Below are 19,751 nucleotides of genomic sequence, written 5' to 3'. Positions count from 1 at the left end.
AACAGAGTGGGGATGAGAGAGTGCAGAGCTATCTGCAGCTGGGAGAGACCCAAGAGCAGCCCTGCAGGGAAAGAGCAAGTCCTATCCTCCCACAGCCCTGCCCAGACTAGCAGCTAGGAGCCCCCTTTGCTGGGGCACTCCTAGCAGTACAGGGAAGATTGGAAGCAACTCCAGAAGCCTCCTCCAGCGGCAGGATCCTCTGGGGCCGCTGCTCAGTCCCAGAGTGTCCTGCAGCAAGGGGAGGCACCTGGAGAAGGCCTAGTCTCCCCACCCTTCCCCCCACAGCAGTGCAGAGATGGACAGTCCTGTCCCTCCCCAACCCAGCCAGAGCTAGAAGCCCTCTTTGCTGGAGTGATCCTAGGAACATGAGGACACTGGATTTCATGGGGAAGTGCTTATTTCATGGTCCATGATGTGTTTTTCAGGGCCATGAAAACATAACAGTCCACAAGCCAAATCCAGCCCGTCAGTCCTCCATGAGCATTGGATCTGCAGTTTGAAATAAAGTTTGCTGTCCACTAGTGTGAGTGGCAGTTAAACATGGCAAGAGGCATTGACAATACAGTTTAAAAAGTAGGAAAACAGACAGAGGACTTCAATACAAAAATCTGAACTGAAGATGTGTGGCTCAAAGCTGCAACATGGACCTCTTCTGTTCCCTACCCAAAATGCCTCTTTATTGTCAAAGGAAAAACAAAACACACTCCTTGGAATTCAAGGTCTTTGTCATCCCTCTAGGAAAAGTAAGTGATACCGAGGTTTAAAACTGGCTGGAGAATTGTAAGTATTTTTAACAAAACATATTTTTGAAAAATGAAAAACGTTTTTATTCCCCAAAAATTTTCATGGACATTTTTCAGGTTTTCAATGAAAAGCAGAAAGCCAGGGTTCAACTTGACCAGCTTAGCATGTTTTAAACATCTACATTGCCTTGTCCAAACTGGAGTTTTAGTTAACTTTAGCTAATACCTTCTGAGACCTTTAAATCCCAGTCAAAACAAACTCCAAAGGGTGACTAGATCGTTGCGTGCAGCGAGCATGGCAGGCACACCACAGGGGTATTCTTTTCACCTCCCTGCAGCTTTGCTAAATTTGTCCATGTGACAGGGTGTATCAACACTGCTCTGGGCCAAGGGGGCTGACCAATCACTGTTGGCCCAGGAGACCATGCCTCTTGCCCCTGCTGCACATACTCCAGGTGGAAGGGACAGATAAAAGGAGGCAGCCCAGTTCAGTCAGGGCTGACTGAGGAAGAGGAAGAACCAAGACCTTTGACTCTCCAGGCTGCCAGGACCCTGGACCCAGATCAGCTGACCATGGAGACTGACGGGAATGCAGAGCCGCTGCCAGCCGAGGAAATGTCTGAGATGCACCTTATGGTAAGAAGTGACTGAGGGAATGTGTTAGAAGCCAATGCTTGAACCCTTAATAGGGAATTTATTGCTCCACAGGTTGGAACCCAGAGGAGTAGGGTGGGCCTGGGTTCCCCTGCTTCCCCCCACATTCCGCCTTGCACTTGCCATTAGGCATGGCTACCAGGCACTCCCAATATAAACCCAACTGCTATTGTTTGCCCCAGCCAGGAGGCTCAGGGGCTACAGACTGAACATTTGATCTGCCCTCCCAGAGGGTCCAAGCCTTCCACTGCTCTGCCCCACCCCTGGGTCTATGGACTGCTTGGTTGCTCGGCCCTGCCAGGAGTCTTGAGTCCTCTGACCACAACTGTTTGACTCGACAGGGAATCCTGACGAGAGTGTGACGGGGTGCACCAACCCTGCACTGACTCACCTGGGGCAGCCCGCTCGCCACACCAGGCCCCCATGACAGGCCTAATAGTTTTTACTAAATGCAAGATCCAGTGCTTCAAAAAGACAGTCAATTCCTAGTAAAAAAGCAGGGAAGACAAAGTAGTTGTATATGAACTCTAATGACAAACACAGGATTGCCACACTGGATCGGACCAGCGGTCCCTCAGCTTCAGTAGCCTGTCTCTGAGAGAGCTCAGCACCAGATGCTTCAAAGAAGGAACACAAATCTCACAGTGCACAGATGTAGGATAATCTGCCCCTTCTGACGATCTCATCCTAATCCCTAATATTTAGGGACTGGTTTAAACCCTCCAAAATTTGTATTCTGCATTTGCTATTTTATCTCTAGACATTCACGTTATCCATATCATCACCTGTTCCTTCTTTGAATCTTACTAAGCTCTTGTGTTTAAAGACACTGTTGCAATGAGTTCTTGAATCAAACACTATAAAGCAAGAATGTACTTAGCATTGTAGGAGTTGCATAAACAGCATAATGTTTTCAAAAATATAGTTGATACACCGATCGATATTGATTTCAGTAATCAAATCACGTAAGTCTTATACTTTGGATGTAACCCAAAGAGTGTGCAGGTACCAAAATTAACAAAAAAACAAGAATAGTAGCCCAAAAGCCCAAGGATTTTCTTGAAACCTGCTAACAAATTATTATCCCCCTTCACTCTGAGACATTGGCATTAACACCAAACCTTTTCTTACCTTGCCATGTGCAATGCACAGATCTTCTTTCATTATTATTTCTGAACTAAAACAAAATGATACAGAAAATTAAGAAATAAAATTCTTCCCCATAACTGTGTTCATAATTGAACTGTAGTATAATGGTTCTCACTTTTCAATCACATCTGCAATGAACTGGCTAGCTGCTTGAGCCTCTTCCCCAGGAGGTCCGGGGCGAAATCTTGATGAACAGAGGGGTGGTAGATCCACATTAGGAACTAGAAATCAAAAATATTTAACATTAATCAAACCTGCATCTAAGTTCCCTGTAAGCTGCGCGGCCACGCAGCTGCCTATCAAGCCCTGCTCAGGACTGCAGCAGGGAGAGATGTCTCTCCCCCAGCAAGGACCTGGTGTGGTGTGAAGAGGTGCCCCTCTCCCCACCGGCCCCAGTACGGACTTGCCATGGCTGGGGGAGAGGAGCCCCTCCCGACTGGCTCCAACACGGACCTGCCCCAGCTGGAGGAGAGGCGCCCCTACCTTGGCCCAGCCCAGCCTAGCTGGAGCTACTGCAGCTGGTGAGAGATGCCTCTTCCCCGGCCCTGAGCTGCTGCAGCTTAAGACAGCTGAGGAGAGTCCTCTCTCCCATTGCAGACCCAGGGCAGCTTGCACCCCAAGGCCCTCATCCCCAGCCCCACCCCAAAGCCCTCACCTCCACCCCGCACCCCAACCCTCTACCCCAACCCTGAGCCCCCTCCCACACTCTGAACCTCTCAAACCCACCCCCACCCCATGAATTTTGTTCTGTGCACCAATATGAAGGCAATGTGTCACACATCATCTCCATATCAGTGCACATAAGAAAATTCATTCCGCACATGGATGTAAAAAATTAGAGGGAACACTGGCCTGAGTGATTTTTCTTCCAAAATTACACAAAGTATTATATGATTCAGGGTACAGATCATTTATTAGTCAGTGTTTCATAAAACAGCATGTACATTTACAGAATAAAATAAAGATCTACTCCTAGCTACAATAAATTAAAGCATTTTACCTGTAGTCCTGCTATGTAGATAATGAATCACAAATTATTTCTTAATATCCATAACTAGATAGACAACAACTCTGATCTTTTCATTCCAGGAGTTTGATTTTCCTGGTATGATACATTCCTTTTATTAATTGCCCAAATTTGCCATTTTGGACATAAAAGAAGCAAAAAATATTTGCAAACAATCACAGAAAACTGAGAACACAATCTAATAAATTCTCCAAAGACATCACATCTTGGAGAGATACTAAACCACCTTTTCATAATCTTAAATCCTCAATCTCACAAAGGGATGCTCATAAGTGGACCCCATTTATTTCACTGGAACTCCATGTGGAAATAAGGGTCTGCCTGCAAAGCTCCCTTCCAGGGTCAGGGCCTACATCGGTATCATCCCTAGTTAGTTAGACTCAATTTCAGCAGAAGTCTCATTTGTGTACTTACCTCTCACACCATTTTTGAAGTCAAGCTGATTTTTTTCTTGACCATTATCAAGACACAAGGGAACATACAATTTATTGCTGCCCTTCCTGAACCATCAGACGTCACCTTCCACTGCCACAACCATCTCACCCCCAGCAAGAGTTCTCTGGTACATTCCCATCTACTGCTGGCCCTACTCTGAACATCAGCTCATTTAGCTGTCTCTTCACATAGCTTGCTTCTCCCATTGTTTCCTGGTAATCTGGCCGTTAGAGCTGGAATTGGCAGTGAAAAGGCAGTTTCCATGAGGAGAGGTTTCTAGCATGCAGTAGGCAGAGCAAATCCCACCTTGTGCCTCTGCCTTGTGCTGCTGCTAGAAACCTTCAATCCTACAACTAGTGCTCCTTAGCTAACCTGTTACCTACCTCTAAAAAGGCCAGTCCCCATGTCTCATCTGCCTAAACTGGTCCTGCACATTGTAATGCAATTATTGAATGTGATTTATTTGTTTTAAATGTCTACTGCACCGGATTCTTCCCACTCACTAACGGCATTTAACTCAAATAACTAAAGCTGTTGTTTTTCTAAAAAGGCAGAAAACTGACAAAGCTCTAAAACTTACCAATATATCCCTTATTAGTGGACTCTGCTGGGGGTTGTGCAAACTCCTGTAAAAGCAAAAACAACAACAAAAAATTCAGGGAGAAGAAAAACTTGTATATACAAACTAGTTTGAAAAGACTTTTTAAAAGATGTTAAATATAATTTAGAAATCCTATTTCCGTAAGGGCTCAAAGGTTTGTCTGGCCAAAATGCTTTTATAAACCAAGCTAGATTTTCCAGCTACTCTACTTATTATCATTTCATCAGTGAATTGCTTGTTGTTTTATGTTAGACTATTATAATTAGATTTTCCACAGCTATACTTATTAACATCTCCCTTGAGAGAAGAGGATTTGTTTCATTATCAATGATCACTAATCATCACAAAAACTAAATAATTAGTAGACAAAAATAAGGTCTTTGTTTTCTTTAAGAGCCAAAATAATCTTTACACAAATAATGCATGCACACACACTCTCTTTCTCTCTATTGTACCCTAAATCCTTTGTGCAATTCTACCTGTAATTTTCAATCCTCAAAATAAGTCCTGTGAAAAAATGTACATGTATTTGACAGGCATATTGATTTCAACTTAATAAGTAGGGGTTTATCAACTAAGTTACATTAACTATTATTAAGGCTGCGAGTTTGTCACGGAAGTCATGAATTCTGTGACTTTCTGTGAATTTGGCAGCAGCTACCAGCCTGCCTCTCCCCCTGGCCCTGGCCCCCAAGAGGCAGCAAAAGCTGGGGCAGGAGGGTGCTCAGGGCTGGGGTATGGGAGGGGGTGAGGGCTGTGGGCAGCGCTTACCTCCCCAGAAGCAGTGACATCCCTCAGCTCCTAAGGGGAGGTGTGGCCAGGGGGATCTGCACGCTGCCTCTGCCTGCAGGCACTACCTCCCGCAGCTCCCACTGGCCGCAGTTCCCGGTCAATGGGAGCTGTGGAGCTGGTGCTCGGGGTGGAGGCAGCATGCAAACCTGTCTGGCCACACCTCCGCCTAGCAGCTGAGGGATGTCGCCACTTTCAGGGAGCTGCAGAGTTGGGTAGTGAGCCTGCCAGCCTCGCCAATCTCCTCCCCCCTGCCCTAGCACCAGCAGGGGTCCCAGGCCATGCGCCGCCTGCCCCGCCCCGCCCAGCACCAACAGGGGTCCCAGTTCCCCTCCCCTTCACTCACAGCACCACCCCCGGCACCCGCGGCACCCCCCCCAGACAACCCCAGACCACCCATGCTGCCCCCTAGGCCACTCCCCCACCCCAGAGCACCCGCGGTACCCCAGGCCGCCCCGCTCCCCAAGATTTAGTCAGCTGTATATAGTAGAAGTCATGGACCGGTCATCGGCCATGAATTTTTGTTTACTGCCAGTGATCGGTCCATGACTTTTACTAAAAATACTCATGACTAAAACATAGTCTTAACTATTATTTCTCAGTCTCTAAAAAAAGTAAACATACCGCTTTAATGCCACAAATTACAGTAGTATTTCCCAACTTCACCAGGGCAGAGCCATCTGCAGTAGTAATTGAACCTGAAAAGAGAAAGTGTATAATAAAATCAGTCTGCTCCCCTAGAAAGCTCTTCAACACAATATCCATCTTCACATGGACAGTTACCAGTTTTAGCTTCCATACCACTCACTTAGATTGAACGACATAATACATGGGGTGTTTTAAATGTTTGGAAATTCCAAGGGTGAGTGGAATACCAGAGATTCAAAGTACTGGATTACCCAGAACTTTTCAAATCTAACACGAAGACTTTTTTTATGCTGCTTTTCTACTTGATTCTGTGAGAAACCATAATATCCTCACAGACTGCTGAATTTATATTATATATTAAAATGCACATATCTGCATTTTCCCATATCTTGCCTGTTTTACAGACAAGGTTACCTTGTATTTCCCCTCTGGTCCAGTTCCGTATCACCTACATTCCCTTCCAGTTTTGTGAGGCAAAACAAAGATCTTTCAGCAGTCTGCTAGTGAAGTTATTGGGGCTACTCTTATGAGGAAGGACATTTGTCTAAGTAAGGGGTTGCAAGATCTGTTAGTTTAGCAGTGCTGATCTGTTTTCCATTCCCTGCCTTATCATATTCTTATTGGGAAACTGCTGTAGCCTGGATGTGCTAAAAAGATCTGGCAGCATACTTATTAAGAAAAAAGCACTTTCCATTCCAGCTGATGTTAGGACATCAGAGAAAAGTGATGAACAGAGCAGACTCACAGTATAGGATTTGCATATATAGCAGGGAGACTAGAGGAGGAATGGAAGGAGAACCACAGAGAAGAACTGGGTGTGAGGCCAAATTCATGAAAGGAGGGACAGAAGATAGGGGAGCACCCTCCAAAGGAGGTGTAATGAATAAAGGAGAAAGTAGGTAGAAGTGTGTAAGCCATTATGGAAACAGAGCAGGCAGAGAAGTGGACAGAGTGCATGCACACATGCGCATCCAACATGGATTAAAAATAAAGAGAAAGTAAGTGAAAGAGACCATAGGAGTGAAGCCAGATGGTCAGAAAGGAGAAACTGGCAATTTTGATAAATGATGCAATTTGATTTCCACCATTGAGGAACCACAATTTGCTTTAAGCACTACGGTTTGGCGGAGAGACATATTGTGGGGCTTAATTTGCTTTTTGCCAAAGCAAAGTGGCAAACTTCTCACTATATGGAAAGAATGGGAAATGCACCACTAAATAAATATATTTTTAGACTTGTCATTTGTTAATTATTTAAGAAGTAAGACAACAGATCTGGTTTAAAAATACATAATGATGGAATGTCCTATTTGATTTTTAGCACTTACCTAGCAAAAGCTTCAGGTCACCTTGCAAAAAGTAAGGGCTTTTTCTTTTTTTTGGCTAAACTTATTTTTGAATGGTTATATATACAGAAATTATATTTAATCGTGTTTTTAATTCACTAATGCATTTTTTATATTTCTATTTTAATTAGCAGGTTCTGAAGGATTCATTTTGTCTAAATTAGGAATAGTCAAAACTTTATTAGATGAAAATTTACCTTTATGCCAGGTAAAATGGCCAAAGCAGCATAGAAGGGCTCTAAATGCCCTGGATTTGGTCATGAAGAATTCCCCCAATGTAGGAACTGTAAAAGCCATAATGCACCTTCTGACACACCCGTGAAAGTCCTGATATAGAGGTCTCCTAGAAACAATGCTGGAGGCAAGAGTGGCACATTGGGAATGGGACCACAGTGATTAAGGGAAATGTGGCCCAGAGGCAGACAGGGAAGCTACCTTATTTTAGATAGCCACCCATGGCTGTTTAAACTATGCTTTGGGGGTGCAAAAGGGGTGTTCACTGAGTAGCCCTGGAATGAGAGGCTGCAACAATGGCTTAAAACTATCCTTGGGCTGTAGAGTTTGTACTGCGCCTCTCTGAGGTGCAACACAGAATGTCAGCCCTGGTTCTTCTGAAATCAAGTTCTGTGGAAAAAGATCAGCTATTCATTAAAGACTCCAGGAAGAAAAACTGACTCCATTCGATTCAGTCACCAGCAGTTTCCAACATTAAACACTTACCTATGTTGACAGTGGTTGTTCTGAATTCACCTAGCTCCCTTCCATCAGGTCGGCAGTTCTCTTTCTAAACATAAACATTACATAATTCAAGTTAAATGACATTTCCATGGTGTTACACAATCAAGAGTATATAATGATAAAGTTTTTGTTGATCTTCAAATGGGAATTTGCAATGACAAGATCAATAGGATAAACTCAAAGATTTGTATGCTGGTGAGCTTTTTGGTCTAATTTAGTGTGATCTGGGTTACAGGCCCAAAAGTTAGTTACTTTAAAAAATGTATAGTCCAATAGGAAAAAGCATCTCAAGGCCCAGTACTATATGCCTTTCCTACAGCTATTTTAGGACATTCAGCAACAAAAGCAATACCTCTCATCAGTGGTGCAGTGACAAAGCAATCAGTAAATTGCTATGAATATAGTGGCAATCTGTGATTTTTGTGGCACTATGAGAAACTGACTCACAGGTGTGACATCATCAAAAAGGCCAACTAATTTTTCAGTACCCAGAGCCAACTTGAGAAGAAATATTCATTGATAACCCTGAACGAATACTTCCAAATGTCTGCATTGTTTAATTTTTGTAACTAACTTTTTTTTCCATTGCTCATCTTTTAAAATGGAAATACTTTAGAAATCTAAATAGGGCCCAAGTCCAGAAAAGCCAATCAACATAGTTATTCAGATGTTTCACAACATAAACTGAACACACAAATTAAATCAGAAAGGGTGTTGGTTCACCATCTACTTAAATCTAGACTGTCCCTTGTTGTGGATCATCAGTGAAGAGCTCTGTCATAGATTTACAGTGTCCATACTAGGCACAGGCCTTCAAACAGCTTCCTAGGACTAATCTCTTTATTGCAGAATTTTCCACAAGGGGAGGCCACATGATCTGAACACTTCCTACACTGAGCCTTAAAGCTCTAGCACACAGTTCCTCACCAGGCTCTCCAGAGCAAATCCAACCAAGATCAGACTCCAGAGAGATTTTTTTCTTCTTAGGGAGCAATACAAAATAGTGAGTAACTGCAGTGAAGCAAGACACTTTCTCTCAAACCAAAGTAACATTTATTGGTAACCTGGAATACAGCATCTGGAGTCTTTAGGTTAGCATGGGAAAAGTAAGCTTAAGACAGAGTATATACTGGTGGAAGTAATGGCTTTGCCATGACTGGATACTGACGTCCATTTCCGTTCTCTCTAGCTATGTGTCCTCTGTTCACAGTAGCAACCTTAAGACCTGTTTTGTTCTGACCTGTCTATCCTTTCCTTCACAGCCCCAACTGTATGGCTTCACAGGCATTAAGTGTTAATGTCACTGTCATTGAGGCTCCCATTGTCTCTCCCAGGCAGCAGTGGGAGGACATTTAGCAGGAGTGGTTTTACCACATAAAAGCAAGGTTTTTACTACCCCAGGAAAAACTAGTTAGTCCCATTTAAAGGCATTTTCTATTTTAAAACTGGTATAATTAATGCATACTACATTACACTCAGCGTCAGTTACATATTCAAATTGTGGTCACATAAGACAGCAGATTCTAACAAAATAAAATAAAAACAAATAAAAAGTACAACTGCAGGGGCATAATACTAATATATGTAATTGTAATACTGAACATTGTAATGTCTGCATGCCTTTTGGCGTGGCATTTTCTCAAGGAAGTTATACATGTCGTGACTCTCATTTCAGTTTTCTCTATTATATAAATAAAAGTAAAAAACATTGGATTATAAGAAAATGAATCACGCAGAGCTGTAGGTTTGAAGCATTAAGCAATTAGAAGCATGCATGGTAGCAGACTACCAGTCCAGGTCCATTTGGCTACACAGCATTCTGTAGCAGAAGACCATATTTGACATAGGGAATAGACCAAATCTATTTGTCAATTTTGAATAGATGTAACTAAAGTTGAAAAGGGTTGTTCTATGCTTGCTAAACTTGCTGGATGCTGATGCAATTGCACCACCAGATCTATGAAGTCAGATGGAATATCAGCATTCTTCAAATTTTTCCACCATGTTACAGTAGAAGCTGTTTCCTTCATATGGGATGAAAACACTGATTTTGGATACGGAGCTGCTTCTACTTTACATCCAAGTAAACATAGCAGAAAGCCTTGCAATTTCTTCTTGTTCAGTTGACAATTTCTCTCCTGCATATTTTAGATGAAAGAGGTTGGTCAACATGTGTTCAGGAGTAATTGCCTCATGAAATCTCTATTGCGCTTTTGTTTTGTGTGGTGCAACAATACTGCAAACAACAGTGGTAAATATTTCTCAGTAATTTTTATTTGTACACTATAATAATTTTACATTTCCCAGTTTTCTGGTCTAAACTGGTATTTATCAGAGCCCTATCCTAAACTAGTTTTTCCTGGGAAATTGCTAACCCTGCTTCCAAATAATACAGTCACATATGTAAGTTCTATTCAGTTTATGTTAATATATCTGGTCTCCAACCAGACAACTACGCGCTTCAAACACCTCATGTCTTTCCTTTTATGCTCAGTGTATAGCAGCACAAAGAACACAAGAAAACTGACGCACACATATGGATTGTTACCAAAATTCTCACATTCATCACAACCTCTCACAATTAAAGAATTATTGGCTTGATTAACACATATATCACTTTAATAGTATTTGTTTATAGTATCATTCCCAAGTTATCTTACATTACTTCTGTAGCCACATCTACAGGGGTTGAAATTGACCACAGACATCTTGGATTTACCTGTTACTTGATGTTGCTGCAGTGGTGTATATAGTTAAAGAATCATAGGACTGGAAGAAACTTCAAGAGGTCATCTAATCCAGTCCCCTGCACTCATGGCAGGACTAAATATTATCTAGATCTAGACTATCCTTGACAGGTGTTTATCTAACTTGCTCTTAAAAATCTCCAATGATGCAGATTCCACAATCTCCCTCGGCAATTTATTCCAGTGCTTAACCACCCTGACAGTTAGGAATTTTTTCCTAATGTCAACCTAAACGGCCCTTTCTATAATTTAAGCCCATTGAATCTTGTCCTATCCCCAGAGTTTAAGGAGAACAATTTTTCTCCCTCCTTCTTGTAACAACCTTTTATGTAATTGAAAACTGTTATCATGTCCCCTCTCAGTCTTCTCTTCTCCAGACTAAACAAACCCAATTTTTTCAATCTTCCCTCACAGGTCGTGTTTTCTAGACCTTTAATCATTTCTGTTGCTCTTCTCTGGACTTTCTCCAATTTATCCACATCTTTCCTTAAATGTGGCACCCAGAACCGGACACAATACATCAATTGAGGCCTAATCAGCATAGAATAGAGTAAAAGAATTACTTCTCATGTCTTCCTTACAACACTCCTGCTAATACATCCCAGAATGATATTTGTTTTGTTTTTCTTTGCAAGAGTGTTACATTGTTGACTCAATTTAGCTTATGATCTATTATGACCCCCAGGTCCCTTTCTGCAGTACTCTTTCCTAGGCAGTCATTTCCCATTTTGCATGTGTGCAACTGATTGTTCCTTCCTAAGTGGAGTACTTTGCATTTGTCCTTATTGAAGTCCATCCTATTTACTTCAAATAATTTCTCCACTTTGTCCATATCATTTGGAATTTTAATCCTATCCTCCAAAGCACTTGCAACCTCTCCCCGCTTGGCATTGTCCGCAAACTTTATAAATATCTAAATCATTGATGAAGAAATTGAACAGAACTGGGCCCAAAACTGATCACTGTGGGACCCCACTCAAGATGCCCTGGCAGCTTGATTGTGAACCACTGATGATTACTCTCTGGGAACAATTTTCCAACCAGTTATGCACTCACCTTATTGTAGCTCCATTTAGGTTATATTTCCCTAGTTTGTTTATGAGACTGTCATATGAGACAGTATCAAAAGCCTTATTAAAGTCAAGATATACCACATCTATCATTTCCCAAAAGGCTTGTTACCCTATTAAAGAAAGCTATTACGCTGGTTTGACGCAATTTGTTCTTGACAATCCATACTGTTGCTTTCATCTTATTATCTTCTATTACCTTTTGTTTAACATGTATTATTAATGTAGACTTAGAATTTGTCTTTTTCAAGGACACTGTCAGTGACATTATTTATTATTTGTACTTTGGTAGCACCTGGTCGGGCTCACATTGTGCAAGGCACTGTACAAACCAAGGCCTCATTCCTGTATACACTTAAGCACGTTTAACTTCATCCACTTAGCAGTCCCTTTGAGGCCAATGAAACTAGTCACATGTACATAAGCACTCACAGGATCGATCACAGCCATATAGAAAGTCTCTGTCCTGAAGAGTCTGAAAGATTTTCTTTTACAAAAGGCTTTAAGAAAAAGCAAAACCTCATTGGAGTTTATTTATAATTTAAAGAGAACAGCAACAGAGGTACAGTAGCTGTATGAGAAAAATATATTCTAAGTCTATTTAACTTACGTATACATGATGCTTTACTCACCAAAAATCGCCTGTAATATTCCAAAGGTTCCACAGTTCTAAAATAGACACAAAATTTAAAATTCATATGCATAATCTGTTTTACAAAGTACATGGCTAACTAAAGTCTAGCAGAAAAGCAAGTGTTACTCAGTGGACATCTGAGTTTCAGAGTCAAGCTCTGTATTTGTTCCTTGGCTGACAATGATGTGGACACAGCACATCAGCCAAGTGAGTGACAATTTCAGAAAGACTAGAGCCCTCTACAATGTTCTTTCTGATCATTTTGACACCAGAACTCCTAGGTTTCGGAGACATGGTTGCCTTGTGGCAAGGGCCTTGAAAAAGGGTTAGAAAGAGTGAAGTTTGAAAAATGGAAGAGAAAGAGAGATACTTTACTCCATCATCCCACAACAAAACCCACCCTTTATTGCAGCTTATGTAACCATCAGTGGTTCCCAAACTTGTTCTGCCGCTTGTGCAGAGAAAGCCCCTGGCAGGCTGGGCCAGTCTGTGTACCTGCCGCGTCCGCAGGTTCAGCCAATCGCAGCTCCCAATGGCCAGGGTTCAGGGCCAGGCCAATGAGAGCTACTGGAAGCCATGCGGGCCGCGGGATGTACTGGCTGCCGCTTCCAGCAGCTCCCATTGGCCTGGAGCAGCAAACCGCAGCCACTGGGAGCCGCGATCAGCCGAATCTGCAGACACAGCAGGTACACAAACTGGCCCGGCCCACCAGGGGCTTCCCTGCACAAGCGGCGGAACAAATTTAGGAACCACTGGCATACATAAAAAACCCTAGCTTGAAAACTGAGAATCTGTAATGCTAGTATTATGATGGAGTTCATAGCAATACCATAGTTATGGCTGCATAAGAGATTTGATTCAGTTAGGAGTGTTAAATATTTTTTAAGAAATGTTGCACATTAAAATTGATGTAGTATTTGAATTTTTCCGATTAGTTTGATGATTAATTGGTTTATGCATACACAACATGACTGCTTCAAAAATTACCACTTTTTAAAATTTTCAGTGTGGTGTCACCTTTGTATTATTATTTGGTACCTGAAGAGTTTACAATCTAAGTTCTCCGAGCCCTATTGTAAAATGTGTATAACATACTGAAATCTGACTTTTGATTCACACATTACTCAACTGTTGGTATTAATAATATTTGAAATTCTTAATATGGGAAATCAAAAACCAATTTAAGCATAAATTCCTTTATTTAATCCAAAGGCCAATATGTAGTTGCTCTAAACATGCCTAAAAAGCCTAAATTCTAAGCAATTTACTACATCCAAACAGTAACAAAACATTTATAAGCATTTCATCAATTACTTACAAATGAGCTAAATCCAGTGCTTAGACCCATATTGGTCAGCTGCAATGCGTCAGGCAGGTATTAGCAAGGGACCCTTTAAAGCTTACTTTTTATGCCCTTTAACAAAGCCATGTAATTAACAATTAGTGGTTTTCAGCTGAAGTCAAATCTGAGACAGTTCACCCTTATTTCCAGTCCTAATTCAGATGAAATGTCTTCCCAAGGGCTTTCTTCCCCTCCTCCTTGCTGTCACAACAGTTTTCCCATTGCACCTGGGTTCACATAGGCTCTAACACTGGTGTGTGGGTTGGTTAAGGGCCATGTTGGCTCATTTTAAGACAGATTCTCTTTATTTGATTTAAAACCATCTGTAGTCACCCCTATTTGTCAGAAGCCTTCTTTTTAGAAACTTCCCCTTATCTCATTAGTTATTCTTTGAACCACATATCCTCCCTACTTTATTCCTTCTGGCCTTATCACTTCTTATTTTCCAGACCTTCCCTCTACTTTGCTTCTCAGGGCTTTCTTTACAACACAAATGTATTTCCTTAACCAAATTTAAGATAAAATTAAAGAATTCATGTTATATATATCCTATATCTACCTATGTTTATTTGGAGCATAAATAAATAATCCTTTTCTTCAAAGAAGTTACAAATATACCAATGTATGTAGTATGACAACAACATTTTTAACAAAGAATTTAATGCTGCAGGCTGTTTCTGCATATCCCTTATGACGACACAATTTTTCAAATCAGAGAGTTGCTAAGACAGCGAACATAGAAACTAAAACAGAATGTTCCACAGCCAGAAATTATGACACTGCAGCACAGACATTAAAATGACATTTCCAGGAGAGAAGGCCTTCTCAGGTTTTGTTCAAATAAATATTTTTGGAGAAAAGTCATGGACATAGTAACTCTGAGAACTTTTATTATGTTTTCCGAGACAACATAAACCCAACATAGTTTGGACAATTTACGAGCACAAGAGTAACGTTAATCCCTGTTGGTGTTCCTTGAGATATCCCCAACTAGCATGGACATAAGGGCTATTCCTCACTGGCTCAGGCAATGCTGTCTACTATGCCCCCATTTAACTGAGGCCTGGTCCACACTACACAGTTAAATCGATTTAAACAGCGTTAAATCGATTTAACGCTGTACCCGTCCACACTACAAGGCACTTTAAATCGATTTTAAGGGCTCTTAAAATCGATTTCTGTATTCCTCCCCAACGAGGAGTAACCCTAAAATCGATATTACTATATCGATTTAGGGTTAGTGTGGACGGAAATAGAAGTTATTGGTCTCATTCTTTTACTGTAGCTACCTAGAGTGCACCGCTCCGGAAATCGATAGTAGCCTAGGACCATGGACGCACACCACCGAATTAACGTGCCCTAGTGTGGACGCATAAAATCGATTTTATAATATCGGTTTTATAAAACCGGTTTTAGTAATCTCGATTTTATGCTGTAGTGTAGACGTAGCCTGACTGAGAGACATAGAGGAGAAGCAAAAGATAGTTGGGTCAATGCAGAAACAACCCTCCCCCAAATGCCTGCGAACAGACTCCTTGTCCAACCAGTCCTTACATTTAACACCCACTTTCCTCTAATTGTCTCCAGATGGATCCCTCCACTCCAAAAACTAATGCCTGGGCCTTGTTTTGATTAGGAAGAGATTATAGTTGCTATGACTTCCACCAAGACTTTTCCTCTGGCATAGACAGAGATCCATATGTTTCAAAATACCGTAGCTCGTTAAGATTAGCTCTCACTTAAAAAAAAATAAATCTTTAACCTGCAATCTCACTTTGTTACCCAAAAAATATTTCACATATGCGGGGGTCAATATTACTGGGAATAAAATGCTTTTTGGCAAAAGTATGAGACAGCAGTTACGGGTGTGAGTTACACTACAAGGCTTATGAATGTGGGAAGAATAGCGTACTTCTGTAACTCCTTGAAGCAGAAGGAACTTTTCTTTGGTAAACTGCAATGTTGCATTGAAAGTGGATAATTTGAGAGGGCGTGTAGCGAGGTAAGGGGCTGGTCTGACCTAAAACCTTAATAGCTTTAACTGCCTCTGAACTAAGTTTTTAGTTTTGGACTATAGCTACATTTGGATGTAATGAAAAATAAACTAAGTTCCTTTTTATATGTTGTGGAGGAAGAGGGTAAAATAAAATGTTGATTTTCTAATAGACCGTAAGGGCCATAAATAGCATGATGCTTGTGCAGAACTGTAATATATATGGGGAGCCCAAGTGAATTCACCTGGATTACTCACATGCATAAGGTTACACATGTGCCAAGTGCATGCAGGACAAATGCCCTGCGGCTCTCGATTCCACGATCACCAGTAACAAGGAGAGGGTGGATCAGCTCTGCCCAGGGAAGGTGGGGGCGGGGGGTCTCCTAGGCGGCGCGTTTCTCTCCCGCCCCCACTGAGAGCAGGCGCTGCAGATACCGGGGGCGGTTCCCAGCTCCGGCGCCTGGCAGAGCTCTGGGCAGGCACGTTACGAGCAGGCAGCGGGTCGGTCCAGCTGGAGGCTAAACCCGCCCACCTGAGGGCTCGGCAGCGGCCTGGGCCCAGGGCAGCTTCCAGCAGCCGCGTGCCGCGTTCCCGACTCCTCGCGCGGCCTGAGAGAGCCCCGCTGAGGCGACTGGTGGCGCCGGGCCCGGCGGCTGCACCGGTCCCGCCCGGCCGGGGCCGCTCGGCTCCCGAGGTAGCGGGGAGCGAACGCCAGGCCGGAACAAGAAGCTGCTTCGCCCCGTCACTTACTTGAATCCGGCCGCCATAGTCTCACTTCCGCCCGTGCGCGAGCCACTTCCGGGTCGGGAGCGCACTTCCTCTGCCGCGTGACACTCGGTGGGGACACGCTGGCTGCGCGGGAGCGGCCGGTAGGGGGCGCTGTGGAGCGCGGCCGCACTGATAAGCCGCTGCGCTTTGCTGTCAGCGCCGCGTCCGGGAGCTGCTTCCGCATCGCTGGAGCTGCCCCGTAGGGCCGCGCCGGGTATGGACCATGGAGCCGCTCCTGGCTGACGTGGTCGCGGCGCTCGCTGCCTTGGCGGCCGCAGCCCTGAGCCTGGTGAGTGCGGAGCCTAGTGGAGGGAGACACCCCCCGCCCGAGGGGAGAGACCCCCCCGCCCCCGAGAGTGGGGAGAGGGAGCCCCGGCCCGGACGGGGTCATCGCACCGCAAACAGGGCAGCCCCCGAGAGAGCTGAGAGCCGGAGCCCCTCGCTGGGTGAGGCCCTGCTTATCCCTTCCCAGGGGAGAGCAGCCCGGAGCCCCGACGGGGTGGGGCGGCTGGACCCCAAACTGTGGGGGGGGACGCTAGGGAGGAGCTGATGGCTGAGGAAGGGCCACGCACCTCTTTGTAACACCCCTTGCGGTATTTGCAGACTCTCATCTGGTCCCGCCTTAATCTGCGTTTCTCAGCACTAAAGCCCAGTGTTTTTAACCTGTCCTCATACAGCGGATTTTCTAAACCCTTTATCATTTTTGCTGCTCTCTTCTGGACTTAATCCAATTTGTCTATATCTTTCCTAAAGTGTAGTGTCCAAAACAGGGCACAGTGCTCCTGCTGAGGCCTCACCAGTGCTGAGTAAACCAGGACAGTTACTTTCCCCCACCTTGCATCTGACATTCCTGCCTTTTTTGCACCTGCAGCCTGTTTGTTGGCTCAGGTTCAGTCTGTCATCCACTGTCATCCACTATAAACCCTGGATCCCTTTCAGTAGTACTGTTCTTATCAGCTAGCCAGTTATTCCCCATTTTGTAGTTCTGCAATTGATTTTTTTCCCCTAAGTGTAGTACTTTGCATTTGTCTTTATTGAATTTCATTTTGTTGATTTTAGACCAATTTGTCAAGATCATTTTTAATCCTGCCTTTGTCCTCCAAAGTGCTTGCAAGACCTTACAGTTTGGTGCCATCTGCAAATGTTATAAGTATACTCTTCACTCCATTATCCAAGTTCTTAATGAAAACATTGAATAGTTCTGGACCCACAACAGATCTTTGAGGGACCTCACTAGGTATTTCCTCACAGCTTCACAGCGAACCATTGATAACTACTCCTTGAGTATGGTCTTTCAGCCAGTCATATACCCACTTTATAGCAATTTAATCTAGACCACATGTCCCTAGTTTGCTTATGAGACTGTCAAAAGCCTTACTAAAATCAAGATATATCACTTCTGCCACTAAGCTGGTAGCCCTTTACAGAAGGTAAGTAGGTTGGTTTGGGATGATTTGTTTTTGACAAATCCATGTTGGCTATTACTTATTGCCCTAATAAACTCTAGGTGCTTATCAATCTTTCCAGGTATCAAAGTTAGACTGACTGGTCTATAATTCCCTGAGCTCTTATCCTCAGAAGAGGGGAAGGGCAGAGAAATAAGTACTATATTTGTCCTTCTTCAGTCTTCTGGGCTGATAATCACTTCCAGGATTTCCCCAACTAGTTCTTTTAAGTAACCTGGGATTAATTTCGTCAGGCCGTGCCATCTTGAATATATCTAATTTACCTCAATGTTCTTTAACCAGTTCATTCCCTATTCTGGATTGTGTTCCTTCTCCCTTGCTCTTAATATTGTGTTATGTATCTGGTCACCAAAAATACTTTGTAGTAAAGACTGAAGCAAAATAGTTATACACCTCAGACTTCTTGATGTTACCTATTATTAGCTCTCCTTGCTTGCTTAGTAGTATGTTTCCTTCATCTTCTGTTTTTTTCTAATGTATTTATAGAGCCTCTTATTGCCTTTGGTAAGTGTAACTCATTTTGTGCCTGAGCCATTCTGATTTTGTCCGTACATGCTTGTGCTATTCTTTTGTATTCCTCCTTAGCAATTTGTTTATATTTTCACTTTTTATAGGATTCCTTTTTGATTTTCACAATGGTCATTAAAGATCTCCTAATGCAACCATATTAGCCTCTTAGAATTAGTCCTGTCTTTCCTTTGCATTGGGATAGTTTGCTGTTGCACCTCTAATATTGTCTCTGTGAGGAACTCTCTCCCCTGAACTCCTTTTTCCCTTAGATTTTCTTTCTGTGGGACCTTACCTACTATTCCCCGAGTATGATAAAGTCTGCTTCTTTGAAGTCCACTGTCCTTATTCAGCAGCTCCTTCCTTTCCTTAGAATTAGGAAATTGCCTTAAATTTTCAGATTTGCAACTCATTTGTCCCTGTTAATGAGAATCGAGTTTAAAGTGGATGTCTCACTGGTTACTTCCTCTACCTTCTGAAAAAAGTTGTCCCCAATACAGTCCAAGAATTTATAGGACGCTTTGTGTACTTTTCCAACAGATGGTTGAGTAGGTCTTGTGTTTTGGATATTTCTGTCATTTGTTCTAGAAATGACTCATCCATTGCCTCTGATGTGGTGGTTTATTGTAGACCACTGATATGATACTGTGCCTGTTTCTTTGTTTTTCTGTTTTTTCTTCACCTCGGGACTTTAAACTTGTGTGCCTCTCACCACCACCTGGATCTCAGAACAAGTGTATATATTCTTGGTGTGTAATCCAACATCTACTCCCATTTTTGTCCGTCTGTCTTCCTGAACAAGCTATACCTCTCTATACCAATTTTGCAATTGCGATTCATCCAACCCACCTCTTAAATCGTGTTAGCTATTGTACTAATACTTCCAATTCTTCTTGTTCATTCCCCATACTTCTTGCATTTATGTATAGACATGTAAGATGTTGAGCAGATTCTCCCACTCTTTTTACCTCTTGCTTCTCCTATGACCCTACTGTAATTCTTCATTCCATCCCAAACATCTAGCCCTCTGGTAAGGGCACATTTTCTTTATATCTACATCTTTTGTCATCTGCCCCCTTTGAACCTAGTAT

General features: G+C 42.8%; 2 protein-coding genes across 4 annotated transcripts in view; one reads left to right on the top strand and one right to left on the bottom strand.

The window, feature by feature from the left end:
* EXOSC8 (exosome component 8) overlaps positions 1 to 16,765 on the bottom strand; it is a 48,160-nt gene extending 31,395 nt beyond the window's left edge. For both annotated transcript variants that reach the window (XM_030563723.1, XM_030563732.1), the window contains exons 1-7: positions 16,670 to 16,765; positions 12,580 to 12,616; positions 8,113 to 8,176; positions 6,023 to 6,096; positions 4,589 to 4,634; positions 2,662 to 2,767; positions 2,529 to 2,574 (exon numbers count right to left, since the gene is read on the bottom strand). In XM_030563723.1, the coding sequence (XP_030419583.1) occupies positions 2,529 to 2,574; positions 2,662 to 2,767; positions 4,589 to 4,634; positions 6,023 to 6,096; positions 8,113 to 8,176; positions 12,580 to 12,616; positions 16,670 to 16,686 (390 nt within the window). In that variant the 5' untranslated portion in view covers positions 16,687 to 16,765. The remainder of the gene's footprint in view (positions 1 to 2,528; positions 2,575 to 2,661; positions 2,768 to 4,588; positions 4,635 to 6,022; positions 6,097 to 8,112; positions 8,177 to 12,579; positions 12,617 to 16,669) is intronic.
* Positions 16,766 to 16,812: 47 nt separating this feature from the next.
* Positions 16,813 to 19,751, top strand: part of ALG5 (ALG5 dolichyl-phosphate beta-glucosyltransferase) — a 47,902-nt gene continuing 44,963 nt past the window's right edge. Inside the window, exon 1 of one of the 2 annotated variants that reach the window (XM_030563740.1) lies at positions 16,813 to 16,976. In XM_030563740.1, the coding sequence (XP_030419600.1) occupies positions 16,911 to 16,976 (66 nt within the window). In that variant the 5' untranslated portion in view covers positions 16,813 to 16,910. The remainder of the gene's footprint in view (positions 16,977 to 19,751) is intronic. The other variant, XM_030563748.1, reaches the window with a different exon arrangement.

Source organism: Gopherus evgoodei, chromosome 1, assembly GCF_007399415.2.
Source record: "Gopherus evgoodei ecotype Sinaloan lineage chromosome 1, rGopEvg1_v1.p, whole genome shotgun sequence".
NCBI classification, from domain to species: domain Eukaryota; kingdom Metazoa; phylum Chordata; order Testudines; family Testudinidae; genus Gopherus; species Gopherus evgoodei.
This window is presented reverse-complemented; position numbering and strand designations above follow the sequence as displayed.